We start from the raw sequence: 27,184 nt of genomic DNA, 5'->3' as shown, positions 1-27,184 counted from the left end.
CTGGGGTCTATGGAAGCCAGAAGAGGGCATCAGATCCACTAAGACTGAAGCTATAGCTGTTTGTGAGCTGCCATGTGGGTACTGGGCATTGAACCCAGGTCCTCTGGAAGTGCAGCCAGTGCTCTTAACCACTGAGCCATCTCGACAGTCTCCAGACCTTGTCTTAATGCATAAGTAAACAGATAAAAAAGCGAATAGGCTGGGAATGTGGCTTAGTTGGTTAGAACTCTTGCCTAGCAGGTGCAAAGCCCTGGGTTCAATGCCAGCAGCATAGTGGCCCACACCTCTAAGGAGAAGGCAGCTCAGAAATTTAAAGTTATCTTCCACTACACAGGAAGTGCAGAAATCCAAGGTCATCCTTGACTATACAGGAAACTCGAGGCCAGCTTGGGACATACGACCTGCTCCCTCCCTCAAAAAAAAAAAAAAATGATCTTTGTGGTGATTTCTGTGTCTATGATCGATTGTTCTAATTGCTGTCACAGCTAGGTGTCGAAGGTGGACGCACACTGTTCACAGACCCAAGGGTATTTCGGCTGTGGGAACTTTTATTCGCAGGGGGAGAGGGGACATTGAGGCGGGGGGGGGGCTGCAGGAGGGAGGGGTGCAGCTTGGCTCACTTAGGGGGCTCGGCGGCCAGCACTGGGAAGCAACCTTCGTGATGCCACTGGCGGTCCCGCAGGCGACGGACGGCCTGCATCTGCGGCTGGAAGGCACCCCACTCATTCCAGTGTCGGAAGTCTCCTGGTTCCAGCAGATACTGGTAGCCACGGTAGCCTGGGTACTGGTAGCCCACCCATCTGGGAAGAGAGCAGGAAAGGTGTGGAGGCACCCAGAGTCCCCTCCCCAACCTCTTTTTTGCTACCCATCTTGTAGCTAGTGTCCCAGGAGGGCTCACGCATCTGCCCTGGCTTGGCCCTTTCTATCCCATGCCCTGGGGCATGGCCTTCCCCTTTCCAGTAGCCTCAGTATTCTCCTCTGAAAGGTGGGCACAGTCATGTGGCTGCTGTTTTGTGCACACTTGGAGACCAGATGGAGGGAATGCCCCTACTGTAGGCAGTAAGTTCACACCCACGGGTCCAGGAAGAACAGAATCCAATGCGTGAGTCTTGAGCTCTCTTTCAGGAGATGAGGACAAGGCATCCAGAGCCATGTCTCCAAACCTGGGTGTCTTTCACATGCAGTGAGTCTCTCCGGCTACTGTAAGCACTGTCCAGGGGCAGATAACCTAGAGCCAAGCTGAGACGCCGAGCCACATGGGGTGTGGATGGCGGTGACTCCACTCCCTCCCTTTCTGATGAGGACTCACTTCATTTGATGGGTGAGCACAGCACAAAGGTGCCCTTACCAAGGAATGGTAGAGCCAGCGATTCTAAGTTCAGCCCTTGCCTGGACCCAAGCCAGGTCTTCCCACGCCCTTCTCTGACCCATTGCTGGCCATTGGCTAGTTTCTGTGGAGGAATAGCCAGGTCCCATTCAGTTCCTTCCACCCTGCTAGAGGTGGGTAGCCCAGGCTCAACCATGTCCACACTGTACAGGGCACACTGGTGTCTCTAGTCCCGAGCAGAGGAACCCTCTCGAAGCAGAGAGTGACCTCAATCCAAGCCTCCCCTCTGTGTGCCCAGCACGTGCCAGGCTCTCAGACAAGACTCTGAGGGGGATGGATGAGGACACAGGTTCTTCAGGGGAGAAGGAAAAAGGAGCTAGGGAAAGGCTGCCATCCTGCAAGCATTATAGGAAGGCAGAAAAGGACACTCATCTCCAGCGGCCAGGACTCGAGGCAAGGCACCTGACTCTCCCTAGGTTCTTGAGAAAGTAGGGTTAAGGGCTCTGCTTGGGATCCTCAGATCCCAGGAGTTAGAGTGGATGAGGAAGAGGCCTCACCTACCCACTGTGCAGCCAGCAGCATTGAGATGCATACAGAGTACCATCTCACCCAGGGACCTCTGCTGGACCTACCCTCTGTCCACATCAGTCTGGTCAGGGCCCAGACTCCTGAGCAGCTGAGAGTCTCTCCACTGTGGATAGTACTTACGTGGAGGTGGAACTTGTCACGTGCCACAGAGACATGTGATCTGTTGGCAGAACCCCAGGACCCAGTCCTAAAAGACTGTGTGTGTGGTGTGTGTGTGTGTGTGTGTGTGTGTGTGTGTGTGTGTGTGTGTGTGTATCTCTGCGTACATCTCTATGTGTCTCTGTGTGTGTCTGTGTGGGTGTATCTCTCTGTGTGAGTGTGTGTGTGTGTGAATAGGGAGGGGGGTTACGAGGTCTTTCCCAGGGACCTGATGTGACATTTCATCTCTGGCAGCCTTGGTCTCTGACTCTGCTCTTGCTGTGGGGGCCCAGAACCTGGATGCTTACGTGCCACCGGAGACGGTCACACTGCCCACACGGTCACAGAAGCCATATACCCAGAGGCTGGGCACGTCATCCTCTTGAATCTCCATGGTGTTGCCCTTGAAGTTGGCCCCTTCAAACAGGCAGATCTTATGCTCCTGGGAATCCTGGGGAGGCCAAGACCAGTCAGAAATGGAAGCAGAGAGGGGAGAAGAAAGGGGTGGAGAGGGACCCCTGGGGCTTGCCCAGGGAGGACCCTCCTCATCTGGGAAAAGGAGATGATGGTTGCTACATCTCCGGTGCCCAAGGATAAAATGAGATCATCCACACAGGCTCAAGTCCGTATGTGGAAATGTGTGGCATCACCCTGCAGCAATACAGAGACCCAGAGAGGGCAAGCATATTGATTTACATCACACAGCCAGCAAGGGAAAGCACCTTTCAGAGAAGTGCCAATCCCAATTCCTAGCAGCCTCTGAGGTACTGGGGAGCCCAGTTCAATGTCTTTCTATATGAACTTCTTCTAATCAGAGTGAGCTACAATGGACCATGGGATTGCAGAGCATGGATCGGGGTTTGAGTCCTGACTGTAGTCCTTATGCCCAATACCTTGGGCGTTTCCCTGTGTCCCTCAAGCCTCAGTGCATTCTGCCATAGAATGGGTTTGCTGGCACTTCACCCATGGGACTGTGGGTAACAGACCTGGAAGAGATGGAGATTCACCCTTGAATGTCAGCATGGAAGGAGTTCTGGCTGGGACTGGTGGGTTTTCTTTTTTGTTTGTTTGTTTTTGTTTTTGAGGTGCTGGGGTGGAGGGGGGTGGATGCTAGGCAAGTGCTCTACCACTGAGCCCCAACCCCAACCCACACTGAGTCTTAATGGGTGAAACTCCACGGAGACGAACAGCCAGCGGCGCACAGCAAGGCCCGGCCCATTGAGGACAAGCTGGGCAGCATGAAGAACTTCACTTTCCATGTTTGGGCCTCAGTTTCCTTATTGTTACGTTGAGTGTTGTAATGGCTTCTGTCTGCTAGGTAGGGCTGCTGCTGTACAGACTCCACAAAAGGAAGAGAGAGCACTGAGTATACAGCAGGTGCTTAATAAAGAGATTCTTTAGTGACCGTTGTTAACTAGCAACAGGGGGAGAACAGGGCATAAGCGTATCCTTCGGTGAGGCACAGTGGAAGACTGTTAGTGAAGTAAGTCAGTCAGCTCTCTCAGAGGGAAGGGAAGCGGTTCAAGGGAGGTGTCATAGGAGGAGGGAAATTTAGGAAGGGCTTTGTAGGTCAAGTAGGAGTATGACAGCCAGAAGAAGGGAAGTAGGGCAGAGGTCAGACTGAGCAAAGGGAAGGCATAGACAGAGGCGGCTGTACAGGACAGCAGATGTCCCTGAAAGGGGATGTGTGGTGTGAGGTAGGGATGGGGACACAGGAGACATGATCAGCAATTCAAGGCCACTACTTAATCAATGCCAGTGACTATTACCTATAACTGTCGCCATCTTGAGGACCTTGAGGAGGGTCAGCCAGTCTGTGGCTCCCCACTTTGATGGAGGTGAGACCTCATCATCCTCATAAAGCCCTGTGGGACCCCACCTCTCAGGGACACACCTTCGCACTCTGCCCCACCCCCACCCCCGTCCACTCCTGCTGCGGCAGCCATGTCTGTCCGGGTGCTAATGTTTAATTTCTTCAGCTAATCTGAGCCTGCGGCAGGGCTCTGCCCTCACCGGCCCCTGCACGGCTTTTCCTCCAGCTCTCCTTGGGCTGACTCAGCTCTCAACCCTCAGGTGCTGGCTGCCCTGCCCAACGCCAACCAGTCCCAGTTCCCCCACCCCACCCATCCACCCCAAGCAAGCAGCACAGGCAAGGTTTCTGGTTACAGATGGGCTTCCAGGGCCTAGGGTGGAGCCGGCAGAATCTGGCCACCCTGAAGTGCCTAATAGGGTCTCGACTATGTAGCCCTGACTGGCCTGGAATTCACTCTGTAGATCAGGTTGGCCGTAAACTCTCAGAGACCTGCCTGCCTCTGTCTCCCTGAGTGCTGGGTGAAAGGTGTGTGCCAACCATGGACAGGCTTGATTTTGGAAATAACTCTAATTTTCATGAAAGCAGGACGAAACGCAGACAGGGAACCCAGGAGCGAGGCGTGTGGGTTATGTGGAGGGCGAGGTGCTTAGGAGAAGGACAATGGTGGCCCAGGACCAGGACTGTCACAGGGGACACAGAAGACAAGTCAGACCACTAGACCATGGCCCTAAGTGTAAGAGGCCACCTGGGGTGGGGAGTGGGGTGGGGGTGAAGGAAGGGGCTAGTGCCCCCCGGCTGCACCTTAGTTAGGTTTGGAACTAAGTGATCTGGGGTGAGGTTGGCTGTTAGGAGTTTTTCAATTTTTTCTAATATATTTTTTATCTAAACAACTATGTCTAAAATACGATCATAATTTTAATTTGGCCAGTGTGACCCTGACAGCGTGATCTTTTACACTTGTGAGGAAGACATGGTGGTGTATTTCAGACCAGGAGTGTGTCTCCTCATCATCATCACACATCTCCGTCCAGACCAGACGAATCTCACAGACAGGTTCAGTCACTACTTAGGATCTGACTGTGGTGGTGCATGCCCGCAACCCCGGGAGAAGCATGAAGCCTGGGCTACGGGGTAGGGCCCTGTCTCAAAACACAAAGCAACACACACAACAACAACAACTACAAACGGTTAGTGCTTACTCTATCAGAGAGCATCCTCTACAGCAGTGGTTCTCAGCCTTCCTAAGCCGTGACCCTTTAGTACAGTTCCTCATGTTGGGGTGACCCCCACCCATAAAATTATTTTTGTTGATACTTCATAACTGTAGTTTTTCTACTGTTATGAAACGTAATGTAATTTTTTTTTTTTAGAGTGACAGGTTTAGGCAAAGGGGTCATGACCCACAGGTTGAGAACCACAGCTCTAGAGGTTGCCGTTCATTGGTTCAGCCCTAGTTGAGCATGCTTCCCAGCCGCACCCATTACACAGATGGACATACAAGGCCTTCAAGGGTTTGAAGCTCATCTCTGAGTTCTTACAGTGTGCTCTGCAAAGGCTGAAATCCAGCCTGGGATTCTCACCGTGCGGCGAGCGCTCTGGCTGCCTAACCCACTGCGACGCATTAGTAACGCCTCATTGTCCCGGGGGAGCCTTCATTAAGGCGCTTTCTTCACAGACATTCCCACCTCAAGAGGTGAGAGTTGGTGCCGTCAGAGCCTGGCACGCGTGAGTAAGAAGTAATTGGCTCATGACTCATAATCAATTCATAATCCTGGAACGACTACACACCATGTGGGACTGTCTCCACGATCTGGATTCATCTCCCTTACGCTGATCTAAACATCACAAAGCTAATTCAGCATGTTCCCAAGATGTCACAACTGTCTTCCCCCCAAGTCCCTTGCTTAGTCACTTGGCAACTTTCTTCTTCTTTTCTTTTTTTGCCAAGGCTAGATTTGAACTCAACCCTCCTGCCTCCGCCTCTCCTGTGCTGGGATCATGGGCCTGTGTCACCGTAGACCTCTGTCCCAGTCCCAGCCACTCACCATCCTGATGGGCCGGAAGGACATGAGCCGGTCGCTGCGGTAACTGCTGGTCCAGGTGTCCCAGCGTGGGTACTCGCCCTTCTCCAGGACAAACATCTCCCCACGGAAGGCAGATTGCTCAAAGGCCACCCAGCTGAGCACAGGAAGGACCAAGAGGGACAGAAGCAGAAAGGTGAATGTGTCAGCAAGTGCCCTCCCCAGCACAGCAGCCCAGGCACCGAAAGGAAAACCCGAAGTGGGTCCAAGGGGTCTGGGTCTCATTGCACGCTCTGCCCCTTACTTTCGTGTGGCTGCAGACAAAGGGCTTTTCCTCTCCCAGTCTCTATCTCTTTACCTACACTAACATTTTCTGGAGTTGGCAAAGGATGAAATGAGATACTGTTTGTAATTATCTGAGCAAATTATTTTAGCACATATGGGATTCACACAGGCTTTAAATACTTTAAGGCCCTGGGACCCACTAACTTACCAAGAAATATTTTCTTTTAAGCTCACTAATAGCTGGGAGAAAGTCTCTGCTTGCTGCTAATGTGGCTCTAATACCTACTGGTCGCTTCTTTCCAACCATGAGAGCAGCAGACACTGGCCCCAGCCCTACAGACCAGGGTATGAAGTGCTGCTTTGGGTTCAAGGCAAGGCTTCTCATAGGTACCCAGGACTTACAACAGAACTAGGTCTTCGATTGCCAGAGTGGTGTAAGCTTGTGTTCAAAGGATCATTTAAAATAACACACAGGAGCTGGGCATGGTGATGCACCCTGCAATGCCAGAACAGTAAAACGCAGGAGCTGGGCATGGTGATGCACCCTGCAATCCCAGAACAGTAAAACGCAAGAGCTGGGCATGGTGATACACCCTGCAATCCCAGAACAGTAAAATACAAGAGCTGGGCATGGTGATGCACCCTGCAATCCCAGAACAGTAAAACGCAGGAGCTGGGCATGGTGATGCACCCTGCAATCCCAGCACAGGGGAGAAGCAGCAAGATCATGATATCTGTGGCCAGCCTGGGCTACACGGTGAGCGCCTGTCTCCAAACAAACAAGGAAACAAAATCAAAGGAAGCAAATGTGAGTAGTCTCAGACGTTCAGATATGAGAGAAAAGTGAATTCGCATTTGCTGAGAATGAGCCTGGCAGCCAGGAGGCCCACAGTTAGGGTGGAGGTTGAAGAGAATGAGTCTGGTAGTGAGTCTCAGGCACCTGTTGAGTTTTCATGATGTGGTCTTTCGCTTGGTCTTTCGCAGAGAGTAAACTGGGCATTTAAAATAGTGTGTGGGGGGTTCATTGTGGTGTGATTAGGAAGATTAGGGTATTCTGGGGGGGAGGGGTGTACTTCTTACTCTATGTGTTTGGAATTCTAAGGGACCAAGAGAGACCTAGTGGAACATCACTGTGTGTGTTGTCTTCCTGAGGGCTGCTGGGACCGTCTCACCAGAAAGATGGCAATGGGGAGACATCATCATGGGCTGAGAAAGAAGCACCCCAGGAGCCTCAGGATTTGGTCTGAGGGATGAGCCAAGCATAGTGAAGAAGTGACAGAATGGAAGATGTGGACCTGTCCTCAAAGAACGCTACTGAAGTTTTGTTAGCAGACTGGAGAAGAAGAGCAAAGGATGGATAGATGGTGGATGGGTGGATGGATGGATGATGGATGAATGGATGGATGGGATGATGATGGATGGATAGATGGATGATGGATGGATGGCTATATAGATTAATTGATGGATGGATAATGGATGGATGGATATAGTTGGATGGATGGATGGATGGATGATGGATGGGTGAATGGATGGATGGATGGATGGATGGGTGGGTGGACAGGTGAATGAATGGATGGATGGGTGGATATAGTTGAATGGATGGATGGGTGGATGGGTGGATGGATGGGATGGGATGGAGTGGTGAATGAATGGATGGATGGATGGATGGGTATAGTTGAATGGATGGATGGGTGTGTGCATAGAGAGAAGAACAGGTGGACAGGTGATGACGGGGATAGATGTGTAGATGGCTGAGTAGTTGGATGAATGAACAGATGGATATAGGGATGGAAAGATGGATAAAAGAGAATGGATGAACACTAGACTGATAGATGGATGAACAGATGGATAGTGACACATGTGACGGACAGAATGGGTAGATGGGGCAAGAACCTCAGAAGGCGGTGCCACACAGGGATGAAGACCAGAGACTATGGGAAACGACAGAGCTGAGTTCTGATTCCAGCTCATCATTGACTTACTCACCACATGACTTGGAGACATCACTGAGGATCGTTAAACGCCGGCAAAAGAAGAAGAAATGAGTGCCTGTGTGTCACTGGGAAGTCTGAGGGTCTGAAACCAGGGAGCTCGTGGAGCAGACTCAACACGAGGCTCCCACGGTAATCTCATCTATGACTAGGGATGGGGAAGTGCTGCTTATGTAAAGACAAGACAGATGTGGTCTAGCCACCCACCGCTGTCTCTCCACCCTCCTCTGCCCTCTTTGGGTAGCCCGTGAGGACTCAGCCAACAGTGTCCCGGTACCCATCCTCATTGCCTATGGCTCATCTGAGCCAGAAGCAAGAAGAGGAGGGCAGGAAACAAATGGAGCCTCAGCCCTGAGAGGTGGTACCCAACCCAGTCATGCCATGATGTCAGGTTTCAGGCTGAAGTCTCCCAAGTCTCATGGTACCTGTCTCACGGCACATGTCCCAGGTAAATGTTTCTCCTCTCCTTCCCCTGCTCATCTCTCCTTCATCCTTTCTTCCCACACACTTGCTGATCCTGACCCAGCCCTTGCTCCTGGATCTCGGGTCTATATCTGTCCCTGTTGGACACAACCCCTTGAACACCAAAAAAAAAAGAAAGGAAAAAAAGGACATGGGCATAGCTGTCTGTCGTCTGCCGTTTTGAGGAGAAATACTCTGGCTTTGAGTCAGCAGCATCCCAAACATTCTGAAACCTCAAGATGGCCACATCCAGCAGTTCCTGTCCCAAACGGGCTTTAGGGGATGGGTGGGGCTGAGTTAGGGTTGACCACACCAGGGATGGAGTGGATGCAAGAGGCATGAGTGGTCCCCAAAACAGAACATAGACCATGGGGTGCTGCTGGAACTCACAGGGAAGTGGGGGAAGGTAGATGGCCATCACTGTCGCCTGCCTGCCATGTTTGAATGTCTACAGTGCCAACCCCACTCTGCCTCAGAATCGTTCTGACTCTCCTTGTTTAGAGTTGAGGAAGCAGGCTTGGAGACGGAACAAGATACAGGAAGGAGTGAGCACTGGGAACCCAAGTAGGTCTGATCTCAATCTGGCCTTGAGCCCAAGCTGGTGCTTCCTTTTGTACTGTGGGTAGTTTGAGATGCCTTAAACATTGGCTGGCCACATCCCCTGGGGATTTCATGGTGGAGGAAACAATAACAGAGAGGTCACGATGGCCTCAGCTCCTGGAGATAGCCCTGGGGAGCTAGCCCACTGCTTCTGAGAACTGGGAGTGAAATCCAACAGCCTGTGATGGATGTAGGCTCTGCCACTCAGCATGGGGTGACCTCGCCCATTGACTCAGTCCTTCAGATCCTCAGTCTCAGTCTGTTGACTGGGGAGGGGGTTAGCCCTCTCTCAGACAGCTTGGTGCTGTTATAGGTGATGTGCAATGCACTTGCTTTTCACACTTATAGATGTTTGGGAGAGGGGATGGCTGGGGACATGTGGTCCCTCCCATGGTAGCCTTGCACTGTTCAGGTCACCTCTGAGTCTCAGTTTTCTCGTCTATCAATGAGAGAATGCAGAGAAGCTAGGGAAAGGCCAAGGAGAGACTGCTTGGTGCCAGGCTAATAGAGCTGCTTTGTGGCAGAGTGTCCCTCCCCCTCCAGCACTCACGGTCCTGAGATGACGATCAGGCTGCGCACTCGGTCAAAGCCACGGTCCCCCAGGTTCAGGCACTCCCCTGAGAATTCAACCCGACGGCCCTGGAAGTTTTCCTGCTCGAAGACGACCAGCTGAAAGAGAAACCGCCCCGGTCCATCCGGGAGGGCAGATTGAGGAGTGGCCTGGCTCCGTGACCCTGACCCCAAACCAAATCTGAGAGATGAGGGGCTCAGCTCCCTCAACAACTCCTGAAGGGCATGTGTCAATCAAAGCAGGTAGGGCCTGGATCTCACCAGGACGCCATGAGCCTCAGTTTGTGAATGAGCCTACCCTCCGGTCTTCCCACTATTGAACTCAAGATCAGTACCGTAGTAGTCAGGTGTAGGAATGGGGTCCTGGGCCTCCCAGGCTCCCATCCAAGGTCTCTCTGTGTAGCCTAGACTGACCCGGAATTTATTCTGTAACCTGGCCTAGCCTTGAACTTGGGATCCTCTGGCCTCTGCCACCGAGTGTTGGGACTAAGTGTGTGTGTGTCACTGGGCCCAGTCCTTCTAGTTCTTTCTCTGCGATATTCCTCAGCCTGGCATGACCTCTTCACCGGGAGCCCCCAACTTGGATCTTCCACTTCCTAACTCATGGACCGGGCTACATGTGTGGCCCTGACCCTGTTCTAGGTGCAGAAGCCGCTTTCACCAGGAAGCCTTCTGGGATTGCTCCTCCTTTACCCTGGGCAGGGGCTGAATGCCTACCACTGTGACATCCCACAGCCGGTACAACCCTGGGAAGTCACCACTGCCTCTGAGTCTCCCTCCTTCACCTCTCCTCAACCTTTTCTCTTCTTCTTCCTCCTCCTCTTCTCCTCTTTTTCTTTTCCAAACCTCTACCCTAAAGGGCTCCTTCCGGGCAGGGCAGGGCATGAGCTGGTTTCTTATTTGCGGGCCCAATACAGGTAAGGCCCACTAGCCCATAACCCTCCCTCCTCTCTCTGCACCTCTCATTTGGATTTTACAACTTTTCTGTCCCACACAATTCTGTCGTTCAGTGGCGTCAAGGCATCTGTCTGGCACCAGGTGCAGGCGGCAGATGCTTGGAGTTGGGGAGATCATGGGGTGGGGAGGAGATAGGGTCCTGAGGATCCCTTAGGGCCAGGTAGAGGGTTTTCACCAAATCTTAGCTTCTATATGGATTGTGGGTTTTGCAGGTAGGTGTTTGCTACCTTGTTAAAAGGTAAATTTAAGTCACTGATTAAATTCAATTTACATAAAGCAAAGCCAGCCACATCCAGTTCTGGTGTGAGTCATAAACCAAGTGTGGCCAGGGCTGTACCTGAGGGTGAAGCCACCACAAATGAAATCTCAAGGGCAGAGAGTCTGGCTCTCCAGGAGTCCTGCAACCTGGACCTTGGGGGAAAGTTTCCAAGAAGAACAGGGTGGCCTGGTGGCCTGGTGGCCTGGTGGCTCTCCTAGGATGGGTGGTCCCTGCCACCAAACACTCCTCTCCTGTTTCTGGCTTTGCCAACCTCTAAGTTCCTACGTGTGGGCTGGCCCGGCAGCAGGTGTCTTGCATCAGGAGGAGTGTTTCACATTCTGGTGGATTCCCTTTTCTTCCAGGCATGTGGTACCCCTAAGATTCCCAGACTGTCCGGGAAGGAAGAGGCTGTGGAGGATGGAGAGCAGGCCAGGGAGGATGGGAAGCAGGCCAGGGAGGATGGGAAGCAGATCAGGGAGAATGGAGAGCAGGCCAGGGAGGATGGGAAGCAGATCAGGGAGGATGGAGAGCAGACCAGGGAGAATGGAGAGCAGAATGAGTCAGAGGAAGGAAATCATAGGCAGCGACTCAGAAACATAGAAAGGAGAGAAGATCTGCAAGGGGAGAGAATGAGGGAGGGGAGGAAGAGGAGGAGGGATGAGGAAGATGTGGATTGGTAAGCCTCCCACACCCCTCCCATCCTTACCCTGTAGCTCCCAGGAGGCAGGTCCCCTACTTTGGCACTGGGCCTGGGCACGGAAGCTGGGACCGGGGCGGGGCCAGGGGCTGGGGCCGGCCCTGTGGTTGGGCCCCCTTTCCCTTGCCGTCAGACCCCGGGTTCACTGCCGTGGTGGGCGCGGCCTTAGCAGCCTGAGACATGGTTCCCGATGCTGCAAAGAAAAAGGAACCTTTGGGCTGGGTGATTTGGGGGTGGCCATCCCGAGCCGCCCCCACCCTTATGCTTCTCATGCTCCTTCACAGACGTCGACTCTGCCTGGGAAACAGAGGCGGTGACGCTGTCCCTCCCCTGAGCGGTGTCCGTCCACCGTGCTTGTCAGCCGTCACCTGTGTTTGCAGCATGCCTCTGCCTCGCCAGATGAGTGACAGTCACCCTCGGGAGTGCTCCACCAAATACGATAATGAGTGCCTCACACCCTGACCTTAACTGTGGGCTAGCCGGGAGTCACGATCCCCCTCTAGAATCTAGCTGGAGTAAAGGTGTCCAGCAGCCCACACTGCAGTCAGCTCCCACCTCAGCCGGCAGATGGACCGGCACCTGGGTTACTAAATGCAACCTTGTAAACACTCCTGTCCGGCACCGCTCCCTTAGCACTTGTCTCTGTGCCAGGGGCATGGGAGCTGCCCAGGCAATATCTGCTCAGAGAGCAAGTGCAAGTGTGTGTGTGTGTATGTGTGTGTGTGTGTGTGTGTGTGTGTGTGTCCTGAACCTCTCCCAGCCATCCATCCGCCCCTGGCATCCTCTGAGGGCAGATGTGGGCGTGCAAATACTAGCCTGGCACTTGGGTTTGGGAGGTGCAAGAGGAGAGCGCAGCCTGCTTCCGACGCTCTACACCAGAACTGTGCCTTGTGGGCGTTGGGTGGAGGGGACTCTGGTCGGCTCCACGGGTCCCTCAAGAGACACAGCCTTCTTGGCATGGGTCTTTGCTGATGGCACTATCTCCCTGTGCAAATGCACCCAAGAGTCTGCTGATAATTTACTAACCCCTGGAACCCTGGGGCTGCCCAGAGCAAGCTCCTTGGGTCCAGCTGGGGTCCGGACATCCTTCCTCTAACTAGGGCGAGCACACACCTCCCAGCCTTCCGCAGGAAGACTGGTTGCTCTGCCCACACATCTGGGCCACATCTGGGGGTTTCAGCCACCCTCAACCTTGTCCCTGGAAAACACTCCCCAGGGGCTGGGCTTCTTTCCCAGCATGTGTTCATTCTCCCCCACCACCCTCTCTCCTCTGGCCCAAATACTTCTACCACTGCTTGCCTTTCTGCCTCCCCCCTACCCCCCACCCCCGGTCTTCCTGTTTTGTTGTTTTGAGATAGGATCCCTCTCTGTAGCCCAGGCTAGTCTCCAATTCTCAGCAATCCTCCTGCCTCAGCCTCCTCAGTGCTGGCTAGACAAGCGTGTGTGAGCAACAGCTCTGGTTTTTGCTTCCTCCCAGTTCTTCACCACCCTCTCTCTCTTTCTGTTTTCACCCTCCCTCTCTTTATTTCCACATTTCCCCCAGTTCCCCGGCAGGGTGGCGGTCCCCTCTTACCTGTGTTGGAGGACAGGCGGGTGCTGTGGGCGCCTCAGGGCCGACCCCCCATTTTATAACCTGGCAGACACCCGGGCCTATAGTGTGCAGCACAAAGAGGCAGCTGGCTCAGCAGGGCCTGGCCAGGGTCCAGGGCCGGCTCTGCCCCAGCACCGCACAGGCTAGCACTTTCCATTGTGGGGCAGGAACACAGAGAAACCCTGGCCCCAGCCCTGTTCTGACCACAGCGTCCATTGCCCTGGCTGGACACAGGCCCAGGGCCCCGCTGGCTCCCAGCCTAGGGTAGGGAAGGGGCACCAGGGAGGATGGCCTGAATTAGAATCCTGCCTCAGGCACCAGACGCAGCGTGGTGGCTTCGGAAGTCTCTCCCTCTAGGGGTCTCAGTCTGAAGGTACAGGTGACATGTCTCCCTGCGGGGCGCCACACAGAACTGAGCGTGGACGTGGTTGCGTAAAGACAGAAGGGCTCTCAATCCACGGCCCATTCCTGAGCACTTCTGTGTGTTTGCAGCCTCTGGGTTTGTGATCGGCTCTGAGGCACACCTGCTCTCACTGTACCCACTTCTCAGATGTGGAAGGTTGGGTACAGAGGCCGGTACTGGCCAGGGGAGGCAGGCAGACTTTGGCCTGCATGCTCTGTCTCAGGCCAGCTGACCTTGGCCCTGACTGAGGTCTGCCTGACATCCCGTTTCTAGTGTGGTGGTAGGTGGGGCTGGGTCTCAGGCTCTAGAATTTGACATTCAAGGCCTGGGTCCTTCAACCTAACTGCTCATCAACCCCCAGGGACTGGCCTCGGGGGTGCTGCCCAGGGTCAGGAACATGGAGTCTCTGAGCAATCTCATATCTCACTGCACCTGGCTGGGCAAAGGTCCGGCGCTTAATGCACATCCTGGGCCCTCACAGGCTCCCGACAATGTCAGGATAAAATGTGTGTGTGTGTGTGTGTGTGTGTGTGTGTGTGTGTGTGTGTGTGTGTGTTCCAGTGTTCACTGAAGAGGGTGGAGAGACAGGGTGATGGACATTCAAGGTGAGGACACAGACCGAAGGGTGGAGAGGGACAGACAGAAAGGGAGGCGGGGGACGGCAGAAGGGAGAGACAGAGGGAGCCCCAGGCAAAGGAGAAGGCAGGGCAGCCATGCAGCCTGGTAGACCAGTGAACCCCAACAGGTGTAAGGCAGATGGTCCACCATTGCCCCCAACAGAGAAACTGAAACCCACACAGAACAGGTTTCAACCTTGTCCACAGTGTGAACTCAAAGTGGACGACTGTGGCATGTCTTCACCCCCAGCGGGGTGCATCCGTCTTCTGAGAAACCCTTTTCCCTTGGGACGTCCAGGACCCCCATGGAGCCTACCTCTGTCTTGTGGTCACTCTGGCCTGGAGCCAGCGCTGGCCCTGCCCTTCTACCCATGAGCCTTCTCCCTGCCAGCCTCCTCTCTGCCTTTCATCCTGGGCCAAGTCCTTGAAGGGCAAGCTGGGAATCACAGGATGGGGCAGCCTCTGGGAGTCAGGCCAAGATGCTTGTGGTGGGGGCCACCCACAGGTCTGGGTTTCAAGGGCAGGCATCTGGGGTAGTTTTGTCCCCCTACCATCCTGGCCATGGGCAGCTTGCCAAAGGTTCTGGGAGATGGGAGCAGCCTCCCTTGCTGGGTAGCTCTTCTCTGAGCACTTTGTGACTCTTGCCAGTCTGCCTTCAGATGAACCATTTACAGACAAGTTGGTGGCTCCTTTGTCCCCTTCCAGCCCTCTTTCCCATCTGCCATGTGGAACTGGCACTCACGTTATTCTTTATTTCTTTTTATTTTATTTTAAGACAGGGTCTTGGGGCTGGAGAGATGGCTCAGAGGTTAAGAGCACTGGCTGTTCTTCCAGGGGTCCTGAGTTCAATTCCCAGCAACCACATGGTGGCTCATAAACATCAACAATGAGATCTGGTGCCCTCTTCTGGCCTGCAGGGACACATGCAGACAGAGTACTGTATACATCATCATCATCATCATCATCATCATCATCATCATCATCAAAGACAGGGTCTCATGTAGCCCAGGCTGACTCCAAGCTCTCTATGTAGCTGAGGCTGGCTTTCCTGCCTCCACATCCCAAGTGCTGGGATTACAGGTGTGCATCACCACACAGGGCTGTGGACTCCGGTCCTTCTAACCTCCTGAGTCCAGACTCTTAGATGCTCTCAGTTCCTGCTTTGGGGGAACCGTCATTCATAATGATAAGCACTTCTTCTGTTAACAAGGATGGCGAAAGTAGCCAAGACCCAGACAGCTCCCGTATCCTGCGCTTTCAGGCTAACCATTAACATTAAAGTCTTAAAAATACGTGTGTGTGTGTGTGTGTGTGTGTGTGTGTGTGTGTGTGTGTGGTGTGTGTGTGGTGTGTGTGTGTGTGTGTGTGTGTGTGTGTGTGTGTGTGTTCTTGCATGCTCACATGGAGGTCAGAGGACAACTTGAAGGAATCAGTTCCTTCCGTCCACCACGGGGACCTGAGCATTGAAGTCAGGTCATCAGGCTTGGTGGTAGGTACCCCTCTGAGACATCTCGTCAGCCATCAGCCCCCACTTTGTCTTTTTGTTTGTTTGTTTGTTTGCTTTTGTTTTTTGAGACAGGGTTTCTCTGTGTAGCCTTGGCTGTCCTGGAACTCACTCTGTAGACCAGGCTGGCTTCGAACTCACAGAGATCCGCCTGGTTCTGCCTCCCGAGTGTTGGGATTAAGGGCGTGCGCCACCACCGCCCGCCCCACTTTGTCTTTTTATTTCCAATTTAACCCACGACATAATCGAGGCTCAGAGGCATTAGGAACCTGTTCGAAGGTACTCAGCTCACAGGTGTGGGATGCAGACCAGGCTGTTGCCTGTGGAGGCCGCATCCCATCCACCCTTCGCCAAGTCCCGCATGGGTGACAGACAGCTCTTTTGCTCTTGCAGGAAGGAAGAGGTGTTGCTGTTTCCTGGCCATCAGGAGACTCGCTCTTTATCCGGGTCATCTCACTCAGCCGCGGGGGCGAGTTTTACCACAAGTGGTTCCTGCCTTGCTACCTGCTCCTGTGACAGGTCCTTCTCAGGCTGCCTCAGAGTCAGGGTTTCGGGGGGTTCCATGCCTTGGGTGTTTGTCCGCCACACTTTGCTTCGTGACGTATGTTTGCAAGCCGCAGCCCCTTGCTTCTGCGTGCGCGGCCACAGACTCTTCCACAGGTCTTGCCGACCACACCGGCTCTGGCCCTGACCAACGTTCTTACCTCCCCCTCCGAAGACTTGTGCTCTGTCTCCTGTGCATTTGCTAACCAAAGCCCTTGTCCCGTGCCCCTGAGGTTTAGAATGCCCCTCCTTCCAAGCCACTGTAGAATTGCCTCCACCCTTTAAATGAGTGGCCTCAAACCAGAGCCTGACGCCCAGCTAGCGGAGGCAGGGGTGTGTGGAGGAGTGGAGGAGGGTAGGTGTGGAGGAGTGGAGGAGGGTAGGTGTGGAGGAGTGGAGGAGGGTAGGTGTGGAGGAGTGGAGGAGGGTAGGTGTGGAGGAGTGGAGGAGGGTAGGAGTGGAGGAGGGTAGGTGTGGAGGAGTGGAGGAGGGTAGTGTGGAGGAGTGGAGGAGGTAGGTGTGGAGGAGTGGAGGAGGGTAGGTGTGGAGGAGTGGAGGAGGGTAGGTGTGGAGGAGTGGAGGAGGGTAGGAGTGGAGGAGGGTAGGTGTGGAGGAGTGGAGGAGGGTAGGCATGGCAGCCCTGAGATCTGGCTTATGTCTGTCCTGTCATGCAGACAGACAGAAGGTCGCACACTGTCAAGGTGATGCTGGACCCCAGGTCTAGTGTTTCCCTGGTCCTAGTCAGGAGTCCCGCGGAATCGCTGGAGGTGGACTGTCCACCTCTCATCTTCTTTAGGGCTGTCCCTGGGGCGGGCCACTGTCCCCTCCCCACGAAAGCCAGAGCTGCTGACACGTCCACCCTGGGCCTCGGCCAGGACTGGCTTTTGTTTCCACCACTGGCTTGCTGAGTCTGTGTTTGTCCCCGGGGCCCCTGCCCCTTGCCTGCCTATAAGAGCCTGACCTGGTCTGGTCCTGGTTCTGACATGTGCTCTGGGCCCTTCTTGGTAAGTCTGGGTGGGAGGCAGGAGTGGAGCTGAGCTCTCTGGTGGCATCCTTTCGGGGATGTCACTGGTCACCCTGAATGCCACCATAACCCAGGTAGTCTCCGAATGTCCAGACTGTTGCTGCCTATGACTTATTTAAATGCAAATCCCCCCCCCCCCGCCACTGTTCCGTGGCCTATGTGTCCACTATGAGAGCCATGCCTTGGGCTAGCATTGCGTGTGTGTGTGTGTGTGTGTGTGTGTGTGTGTGTGTTGGTGTGTGTCGGGGAGTAGGGATGCATCCACCTCATTCCACCCAAATAGCCACAGCCACCCCACTGTGAGCTGGGGCTGGAGGAGATGACACCCAGATGTGGCTGAGGAGATGCCGTTTGCAGGAGGGGGGGGATGGGAGAAGGGTTACCCCAGTTTAGGGACACCCAGACCCATCTGGATTCTGCCCCTGCTTCAGTCAGGGATGCGGCCGGGAGTCAGGTCAAAGGTGACTGTGTTCTTCTCTCTGTAGGACCAGGCCAACATGACCCTGCAGTGCACCAAGTCAGCCGGACACTGGAGGGTAGGGAGTGGCCCGGGGAGCCGGCGTCCTGGGAGGAGAGGGAGGAAGCCAAGCTAAGAACCCCCAAACAGAACTTTACTGAACCCTCCATCCTGGGGGAGGGGTACCAACTGCCATGCACCCAAGTCTCAGGCCAGGGAGTCACACAGCCTGAGCTTGAACTTGGGTCTTCTGGTCCCCATCCATTGGCCCACCTCACACAATCTGCCTGCTGTGTTTCTTTGACCATGCTGGACTTCAGAAAGAGGAACTCAAAGCTGGGTGTGATGGATGGCATGTGCCCATAATCCTAGCCTGAGCAAATGGAGACCAGAAGCTTGTGAGTTCAAGGCCAGCCTGGGCCTCATGAGATAGTCTCTCAAAACAAATAGTATGGAGGAGCCATATAAAGGTCTTCCGTGAAGGCCTTGAGAAATGGAAGCCCTGCCTGCATTCCCCCCGATGTCTGCGGGGAGTGATGGTGGATAGACGTCGTCCATACTCTGGGCCTACGCGGTCCAGGACAGCCCACAGTCTACCCTGCTCACCCATCTGGCCCTGGAGGCACTTTCTGTTTGACTTCATCAGGGTGAGACCCTCACTGCTCACAGAACCGTGCTCTCCACACACCTCCCTTCTTTCCTCTGCAGATGGTGGTGTGGGATGAAGAAGGCTTCCAGGGCCGTCGGCATGAATTCACAGCTGAGTGTCCCAGTGTGCTGGAGCTGGGCTTTGAGACCGTGCGATCTTTGAAAGTCCTGAGTGGAGCGTGAGTCTGGAGGAAATTGCATCAGGATGGGGAGGTGGGGGCAGAGGGACTGGAAGGGATCTGGAGAGGATGCTGGAACCCACACACGTTCCCAGACATATCTTTCTAGACTTTAACTGTACCTATGTGTCCCTCCCAGGCGCAGAAGAGAGTGCAGGGTTGTGGAATCACATTATCCAGGTTGTGCGTGTCCCACTTGTAAGGGACACCATCACACAGCCCCTGCCCATTAGTTGAGGCAGCCCCGGTGGGTCTGAAGATGTCCCTCTTAGACATAAACTGAAAGTAAGCATCGTTTACCCTTGGCCCCCGAGACCAGCAGCCTGCAGCAGCCCTTCCTACAAGGATGGGAAGATTTATAAATCTACTGAATCTGCTCGAGAGTCACTGGTCACATGTGGCCAGTGAGGAAGAATTTCATATGCATATTCTGTGACTTAAGAGCTGAGTTTTAATTTTCATTTAATCTTTAGATCAAATGTAATTAGTTTGTATGTGTGGCTGATGCTTATTCCATTGGGTAGAAGATCCCAGAAAATTAGGAAGAAAACCAAAAGGAGAGTGGTACTTTCTCTGTATGACTCAGAGCCAAGGCTACTTCTGTGGGTGCCTCCCAAGGTCACCTTGGTGGTCTGTATGCATCTTATACCACGGCGATTGTTTTTTTTAAGATTTGTTCATTTATTATGTATACAGTGTTCTGTCTGCATGTATGCCTGCAGGCCAGAAGAGGGCACCAGATCTCGTTACAGGTGGTTGTGAGCCACCATGTGGTTGCTGGGAATTGAACTCAGGACCTCTGGAAGAGCAGCCAGTGCTCTTAACCTCCGAGCCATCTCTCCAGCCTGGCGATTGTTCTTTTAGCTTCTGCTCTATTCAGGTTGGGAGACAGGGCCCAGGACAGCTGCCTATCTAGGGACGGTGTCCTGCAAACTGCCAAGTGAGGCTGGACAGGAGGAAAAGAGCCTGGATAGACTCAGAGCACTTATTACTTACACAGACAGCACACACAAGTCTCCAGGGTTCTCTGTCCCTGAGGGAGACACAACACAAGGGGACTGATAGGGGGCTCCTTCCATGCTTCTGCCCAAGGTGGGAATGCGGAAGGCCCTTCTGCCATGGGAAATGAGCATGAGGGAGAAGCTGTCCCAGCACCTGGGGAGGGAGAAGGAGCAACAGCTCAGGGCAGACAGCTCCTGACTCCTGTCAATCCTGTGACAGGACCACGAGGAGTCAGCCCATGGCTGAACCCTGTCTACACGATGTGACCTTGGTGGCAATGAATGTGTGAGGACCTCAGAGCACCTGCCTAGGGCGGACCCTTCCCTGTTGGACACAGGAAGCCAGTGTGATGCCGGCTCTAGGCAGAATCTCCTGTGTTGGGCTCAGGCAGGGTTTCTCACCCTCGGCATTAGCAAGGTCTAGGGCATGACTGTTCTTGGGCAGGGTGACCTGGGTGCTGTGCCACTGTTGGCTCCCACTTACTGAATGACCATTGCGTCCCCTCCCAAGTTGTAAAGCTGTAACAACCCAGGCACTGAGAGGCTCCGTCACCCCCATTCGAGCCCTGACCCAGTTCTCAGGTCGGCAGCTCTTCTTTCTTGCCGTTTCTGCCCCGTTTGTCTGCAGGTGGGTGGGCTTTGAGCATGCTGGCTTCCAAGGGCAACAGTACGTGCTGGAGAGGGGCGAGTACCCGGGCTGGGACGCCTGGAGTGGCAACACCGCCTACCCCGCTGAGAGGCTCACTTCCTTCCGGCCTGTGGCCTGCGCTGTGAGTCCTGCTGCCTGTGCACACACACACACACACACACACACACACACAAGAGCAGGTTGGCACAGGGACACACACACACACACATACACAAGAGCAGGCTGGCCCAGGGACACACACACACAGGGCAGGCTGGACCAGGAGACACACACACACACACACACACACACACACACACAGGAGACGGGGTGTGCACACACACACACACACACACACACACACACACACCCCTGCCCCCGTGACCAGAGCCCTCCCTGCTCATGGACACTTGGGAATCAGATCTCTAAGCTCAAGCTCTCATCCATCAAGAGAGTGATCTGGGTGGTCTCTCTCTCTTCTGTTACCCCCAGTCTCTGTAATTTGACAGAAAGTGATAGCACCCATGCTGTGGCTACACCCCAACATGAAATCTCAGCCTGTAGCAATTTCGGGTACGGTGGGAGCTTTGTGTTGGTATTTCCCTCTTTTCACGGTTCGGGGCCCCTGGGAGAGCTGGCTGCCAGGGAAGGCAGAGCTGGCTGGGAGGATGGGTCCCTACATATCGTCCCCAACCCAGCGTCTCCTCTCCATTGTGCATTGCAGCTGTTGATGGAGATGGACGGAGCTGGGCATTGCTCTTACATCCCAAAGATGGAAGGGAGATATGGTTGGCTCGGTGTTAAAGCTACGGGAACGTGGAGCCCCAGAAACACTCACTGGGTGGTGCACTTGAGCTCAGCCAGCTGGCAAAGGGCGGAATCGGGAGTCTAACCCAGATATTCACACGGTTTTTATAGCACAACACCCTATCTTCCTGCCTGGGCTCCTGCTATGGGACATTTAGATCAGTTCCTTCATTTTTCACAGTTATGGTGGATATCCTTGTAGTTTTTGTTCTGTCCTTGTGGAAGGACAGATGCTGAAGCATCTTGTAAAGCTTCCCGCTGCCTGTTGCCCTTCTCAGAGCTGACTTGGGAGACAAAGGCTGAGCGAGGGGCAGTGGCTCCTGTGTGTCCCACCCGGCACCTGGCGGGCTGACCCAGCTCTCTGTTGTCTGTAGAACCACCGTGACTCGAGGCTGACCATCTTCGAGCAGGAGAACTTCCTCGGCAGGAAGGGCGAGCTGAGCGACGACTACCCCTCTCTGCAGGCCATGGGCTGGGACGGCCCGGAAGTGGGCTCCTTCCATGTTCAATCTGGGGCGTAAGTGGACCCCCGCGGCTCTGGCTGCCAGGACAAAAGAGATGTGGGAAGGGCTGGGGCACAGTCTGTAGAGACTGCGTGCCCAGCATGCCGGAGAACATGGAGGCACAGAGGGCATCAGACGGAATGTACGGGATTGCGAGTGACAGATGGGTACCCAGGGCAAGCAAGCTGGTTTAGGGACAAAGGATGTATGTGGGTCCCTGTGAACAGCTTCAGGCACAGCTGGATCCAGAAACTGCTGGAATCTGCCTTCCTCCCCGTCTCGCCCCACCTAGCTCTGTTCTTAAACCAGCTCTTCCCCAATGCAAAGATGGAAACTTTAGCTTTACACTCTCCCCACAGCGTGAGAGACCATGCCTGACTCCATCTAAGTTTCCAGGGAAAGATCGTATAGGTCCAGCTTGGGTCATGTGCTCCCCTCTGAACCAATCACCATGTCCAAATGAATGGGATACTCTGATTGGCTGGGTAGGGTCACATGCTTTTTGAGACTCTGGCTTCAGTGTCCTGTGTCCCCCCCCCCCCCCCCCCCCACCACCACTTGACTGGGGCCAGGAGGGAGATCAGGTGGGAGGGAGATCAGGTGTGTGAGCCCAAGTCTCCTTCTCCAGGGCACTTGGCTCCTCCAAGCAAGGATGAAGGCATGAAGTGGGACTTTTGTTTAGACGGTGACGACCCAGATTCAGGATGTGTCTCAGTATGGGTGACACTGTTCTCTGCTCGCTTCTCTGTTCTGGAGAGAGGAAGGTTGGGGCTCAGGAAACCCAAGTCAAGAACCCCTGTCGTGAATAATGCAAGAGGTCCATGTCTTGGAACAACTGTGAGGGAGGGCTGGACAGAGAAAGACTTCCTCTCCATCCTCTCATGCCTTCTTTCCTCATGAGCCGTTCACTGGCTCCTCTGGTGCACAGTGTCTGTGCAGGGAGACTGAGGGATGAGCTCCAGGCGTCCTGCGCCAGGGCTTACTCTAGGGAAGGCAGACAGCTCAGAAAGTAATCTTAAAATTATCCAGTTTGGGGCTGGAGAGATGGATCAGCGGTTAAGAGCACTGGATATTCTTCCAGAGGACCTGAGTTCAATTCCCATCCCAGCAACCACATGGTGACTCACAACCATCTGTAATGAGATCTGGTGCCCTCTTCTGGCCTGCAGGGATACATGCAAACAGAACACTGTATACGTAATAAATACATAAATCTTAAAAAATAATATCCAGTTTTATCCCCGTTATGAAGGGACAACCAGGGGCCTGGTGGAGACAGGTGGATGGACAGTCTTGAGAGAGACCGTGCACTGTGGCCCTGAAGAGCGGCTGGAAGGGTGTTTCTGCCCCGAGGAACAGCAGCAGTGAAATCCTTGTGGGGAAAGAGACAGCTCTTACACACACGTGTGGAGAACCAGGGCCACGAAGCCCACCTGGCTGGTTGGGCTTTTCGGGGCGTCTCTGCCTGACCTGGTTTGGGCCTCAGCGCCCCTGTGTGGTAACTGTCGCTTCCATTTTCCAGGTGGGTTTGTTCCCAGTTTCCCGGCTACCGAGGTTTTCAGTACGTACTGGAGAGCGATCACCACTCGGGTGACTACAAGCACTTTAGGGAGTGGGGCTCCCATGCGCACACCTTCCAGGTGCAGAGTGTGCGCAGGATCCAGCAGTGAGCAGGCGCAGGCGCACTGGGGGGCCTCCGTGAACGACTGAGTGACTGGCCGGAGATGTGGCTGTTCTTGGTTCTGGCTACCCCTATGTCTCCTGGGAACCCCACACCCCTGTCAGCCAGCCCATGCCCCGCCAGCTCACGAAGCTCAAAGAAATAAAATTAAAAACAAAAGGCTCAGTATCACTTGTGTTTTTCAATTTCACCTCTTCCTGATGAAGCGATTTGTAGCTTTATAAAATTTCTGTCATTTGTCTGGTTTTAAGGTTTATTTTATCCCCACCCCCACCCCGTGTGTGTGTGTGTGTGTGTGTGTGTGTGTGTGTGTGTGTGTGTGTGTGACATGCACCTGTGTTTGTGAATGCCATATATGCAGAAGAAGGCTTCGGATCCCTTGGAGCTGGGTTACAGGTGGTTGTGAGGGGCTGGGTGTGGGCAATCTGCTCCACATGCTAGAACAGCAAGCCCTCTCAGATGCTGAACCCTCTCTATCCCTATTCTCTCTCTCTCTCTCTCTCTCTCTCTCTCTCTCTCTCTCTCTCTCTCTCTCTCGTTTTTCAAGACAGGGTTTCTCTGTGTACCCTTGGCTGTCCTGGAACTCACTCTGTAGCCCAGACTGGCCTTGAACTCACAGAGATCCGCCTGGCTCTGCCTCCTGAGTGCTGGGATTAAAGGTGTGCACCGCCACCGCCACCGCCACCGCCACCACCACCACGCGGTTCCTATTGTCTCTTTTACTGATTCATGCTTTAATTTTTTTTTTTTTTTTATTTCATGTGTCTGGGTGTTTTGCCGGCATGTAGGTCTGTGCACCACCTGTGTGCAGCGCCCATAGAGGGCGTCAGATCCTCTGAGACCAGAGTTAGAGACAGATGTGAGCCTCCATGTCCATGCTGGTAATTGAACCTGGGTCCTCTGGGCACAGCTTAGTCAATGGTCACGCACACACTCTGTCAGCATTCACACTCAGATCAGAGGAAGGCTCTTTGCCATCCCTCTGAGCCGGACCCCGGGAAGGCTTTGACACTGCCATAGTCTGAGGCATTTGTTCTTGTCCACAATCCACACTCACCCAGGGCTTCCTCAGCTCCCTACGGGGAGGGTCTCTCGGTGAAACCCAGAGCTCCCAGACAAAGCCAATCTTTGCTGCCTTGACTCGGTCTTCTCTTCTCACAGGCTACCAAACCCAAGCAGCATTTACACAGGTTCTGGAGATCTGAACTTGCATCCTCACGCTTTGGTGGCAAATAGTTAGCCACCAAGTGCCCCCCTTTTTGAGAATGCCATTACATAACCCAGGTTGCCCTCAGGTCACCATCCTCTTGGGTTTTGCTAGGGTTTAGTCGTAAAACATTCTGCTTGTTTTCTGTGTGTAAGTTATCGGGATTGGACTGAAGTCCCAGGCATGCTAGGCAAGTGGTTTGCCACCCAGGCCCATCTCGCCTGTTTTCTCTATTTATGCTACATCTTCCTACCCTAAGAGTTTTGATAAACCAAGAATAGCGGCACATGCCTGTTGGGATCAGCACTCAAGAGACTGAGACAAAAGGATTACTATGAGTTTGAGGCTAGCCTGGACTATGCAGTGAATGGAGGCTCAGAGAGGTCAAGGAATTTTCCTGAGGGCATTCAGCCCATAGGATCATTTAGTCCACTGTGGGTCGTGCAAGATTTCAGGGGCATGATAAGGAGATAAAGGGGATCAAATGAGGCTTATAAACAGTAAGTTTGATGGGCTCATGCTTTGCCCTAAGAGTTAAGAAAGCAGTCCTCACAGTTTAGTACGAGTAACTGTGCATCCTCTTACATACGGGAGCAAGGTAGGGAATATTGGTGGAAAGGAAAAGAGAGGGTCAGAGAGGTCACAGATGTTTGATGGCGTCTGTTAAGAGCCAGCTCAAGCCAGAGCCGGGAGAGAGGCTGGCAACTGTATTCTTTTTAAAAGTCCCAGATGTGAGGCTGTGTTGGAGTGACCGAGAAGAAAACAGTTGACCCAGCAGGGCGATCTTGGGAGGGAAGCAGAAAGCATGAAATTATTCTTCAAATCTTCCCAGGAGGTCAATTTCCCAAGATCCTAAAAGAAAGGCAATTAAAGAGTTGATGCTCTTTGGACCAAAGCCACCAGCAGTCAGGGGGCACCTGTCACGCAAACACTGCTTAGCGGAGAGAGGACTGACCGCAGGGTTCAGGAGGGAGGAGCCACAAGCCGGTGAAATCCTGGCCCGGAGAGGACAAAGGACTGGCCCAGGGTGACACAGTGAAAGGCCTCTGTGCCTCTGCCCTTCCTGGCCTCCTTCCTCCCCAGGAAGTAGTCACACCCGGAGTTGGATTAGACCCGGTGGCCTCTGGCGGCTGTTCTTCCTCGCCAAGCCTTGGGTTCCCTTCCCCGTGAAGGCACTGTGTAGAGGTCCAGGGGATGGTAAGTGAGGAAGAAAACGCTGTGAGAAACAAGACAAGCCATGACTTTGTGCTCTCCTCCTGCTCTCCTCTGGGGGGCCCCTCCCACTGCTGAACCAGTGCCCAGGAGTAGAGACCAGAGAGCAGGCGGCAATGGCACCAGAGGGCCAGGAAGGAACCCCCCCCCCCCCCCGCCCCGTGACAGCTTGAGGAGACCGTTGTTTGACGCTGTTCCTAGGAACTGTGAACAAATGACCACACACCCCAGACAGGGAATCAAAAACGGACCAAAGTTCAGATACCGTTAAAGTCAGACTTGGTGAACCAATCATTTTTATTGGAGTTACTTACAGGAGTATGGGTGAGGGGCACTGACAGGAGCAGAAATGACTCCAAGGCAGCTGCATCACCAAAGTCCACCCCAGCCCGGGTGACAGCTCACAACGCTGGGAACCTGGAGCACAGTGCACAGCCTGCAGGCAGCTCAATGGGTCAAGAGCATCTTTTCCTGGTGCCTCAGTTGGTCTGAGTCTCTTCCAGGCAGCTCGGTCTCTCAGAGTGACTCTTAGCTGTCTTTATCACTTGTATCCTCTTGGGGAGGGAGGGGCCTAGTGAATCTGCTCAGTTTCAGGGACTTCCTGGAGCTGTTTTGAGTTGCTTCCTTCTCTGCAGGATGGAGTGTTTCACTGTAAACACCCTGAGTCTTAAAGAGCTTCCCTCCGAGATGGAAGGGTCTAGTATCGGAGGGAACTGAGCACAGTAGAAAGAGTGGGAGGGGAGAGGAAGAGGAAGGTAAGAAAGTGGAAGGAAGAAGAGAAGGAGGAGGAAGAGGAGGGGGAGAGGGAGCCTGAAGGGACGGAGAGCCAGGGCGACAGACACGTGAAGGGCTAGTGGAAAGAAGGAGGAGGAAGGAGGGGTACGAGGAAGTGGAGGATGGAGGGAGCGGAGAAGGAGGAGCGAGTGCAAGGCAGAAGGGAGTGAGGAGGAAGAGGAGGAGGGAGGAAGAATGAGGAAAGGAGGAGGAGGAAGTTTGAGGAAGGAGAGGGAGGGGGGTGAGAAGGAGACCGACAGGGGCATTAAAGGCGAGTAGGTAGGCGAAGAGGGCAGATAGCGTGTAGGAGGGGGAAGAAGGACGGCGGGAAGACCGCGAGGAGGAAGGTGGAGGGGAGGGGAGAGGAGGAGAGGAGAAACGGAGGAGGAGGCTGAGGATGGAGGAGGAGGAAGAAATAGAAGAATGATGGAGCGGGAACAGAGGAGCGGAGGCAGGGCGAGCCAGGGAATCGGCAGGTGCGGGCAAACATAGGTAGATAGGCGGCCATGGATCATATCCAGGAGGCTTGGTAGGTCCGGGCTAAGAGGTCGCTAGTCTTATGTGGCAGCTGTCGTACGCGACCGCATCGGTGGAGAGTCTAGGTGTTCTCGGATTGAATCGGGCGCAGGTCCGCTGTTCTATCTGACCGTCTTCCGCAACGGAACTCGCCACAGGGCAGGAGACGTACGAGAGACTG

At 54.0% G+C, this 27,184-nt stretch overlaps 2 protein-coding genes across 3 annotated transcripts; one reads left to right on the top strand and one right to left on the bottom strand.

Moving 5' to 3' along the window:
- Positions 1–546: 546 nt before the first annotated feature.
- On the bottom strand, positions 547–13,448 carry Crybb1 (crystallin beta B1). The gene is given in 7 exon segments (XM_028858815.2): positions 547–800; positions 2,362–2,504; positions 5,912–6,044; positions 9,776–9,894; positions 11,718–11,812; positions 11,815–11,901; positions 13,282–13,448. Coding segments are annotated over 6 exon segments (750 nt in total). The 5' UTR covers positions 11,891–11,901; positions 13,282–13,448; the 3' UTR covers positions 547–616.
- Positions 13,449–17,314: 3,866 nt separating this feature from the next.
- Cryba4 (crystallin beta A4) lies at positions 17,315–23,462 on the top strand. 2 transcript variants are annotated; one of them, XM_028858823.2, is made up of 6 exons: positions 17,315–17,370; positions 17,876–17,926; positions 18,556–18,674; positions 20,304–20,445; positions 21,485–21,627; positions 23,136–23,462. In XM_028858823.2, exons 1-6 carry the CDS (start codon positions 17,350–17,352, stop codon positions 23,281–23,283), a joined length of 624 nt encoding a protein of 207 aa, XP_028714656.1. In that variant the 5' UTR covers positions 17,315–17,349; the 3' UTR covers positions 23,284–23,462. The 2 variants fall into 2 exon arrangements, with proteins under 2 accessions (XP_028714656.1, XP_037054493.1); XM_037198598.1 differs by lacking the exons at positions 17,315–17,370; positions 17,876–17,926 and adding an exon at positions 18,017–18,245.
- Positions 23,463–27,184: the final 3,722 nt, after the last annotated feature.

Source organism: Peromyscus leucopus, chromosome 23 (assembly GCF_004664715.2).
Source record: "Peromyscus leucopus breed LL Stock chromosome 23, UCI_PerLeu_2.1, whole genome shotgun sequence".
NCBI lineage: Eukaryota > Metazoa > Chordata > Mammalia > Rodentia > Cricetidae > Peromyscus > Peromyscus leucopus.
This window is presented reverse-complemented; position numbering and strand designations above follow the sequence as displayed.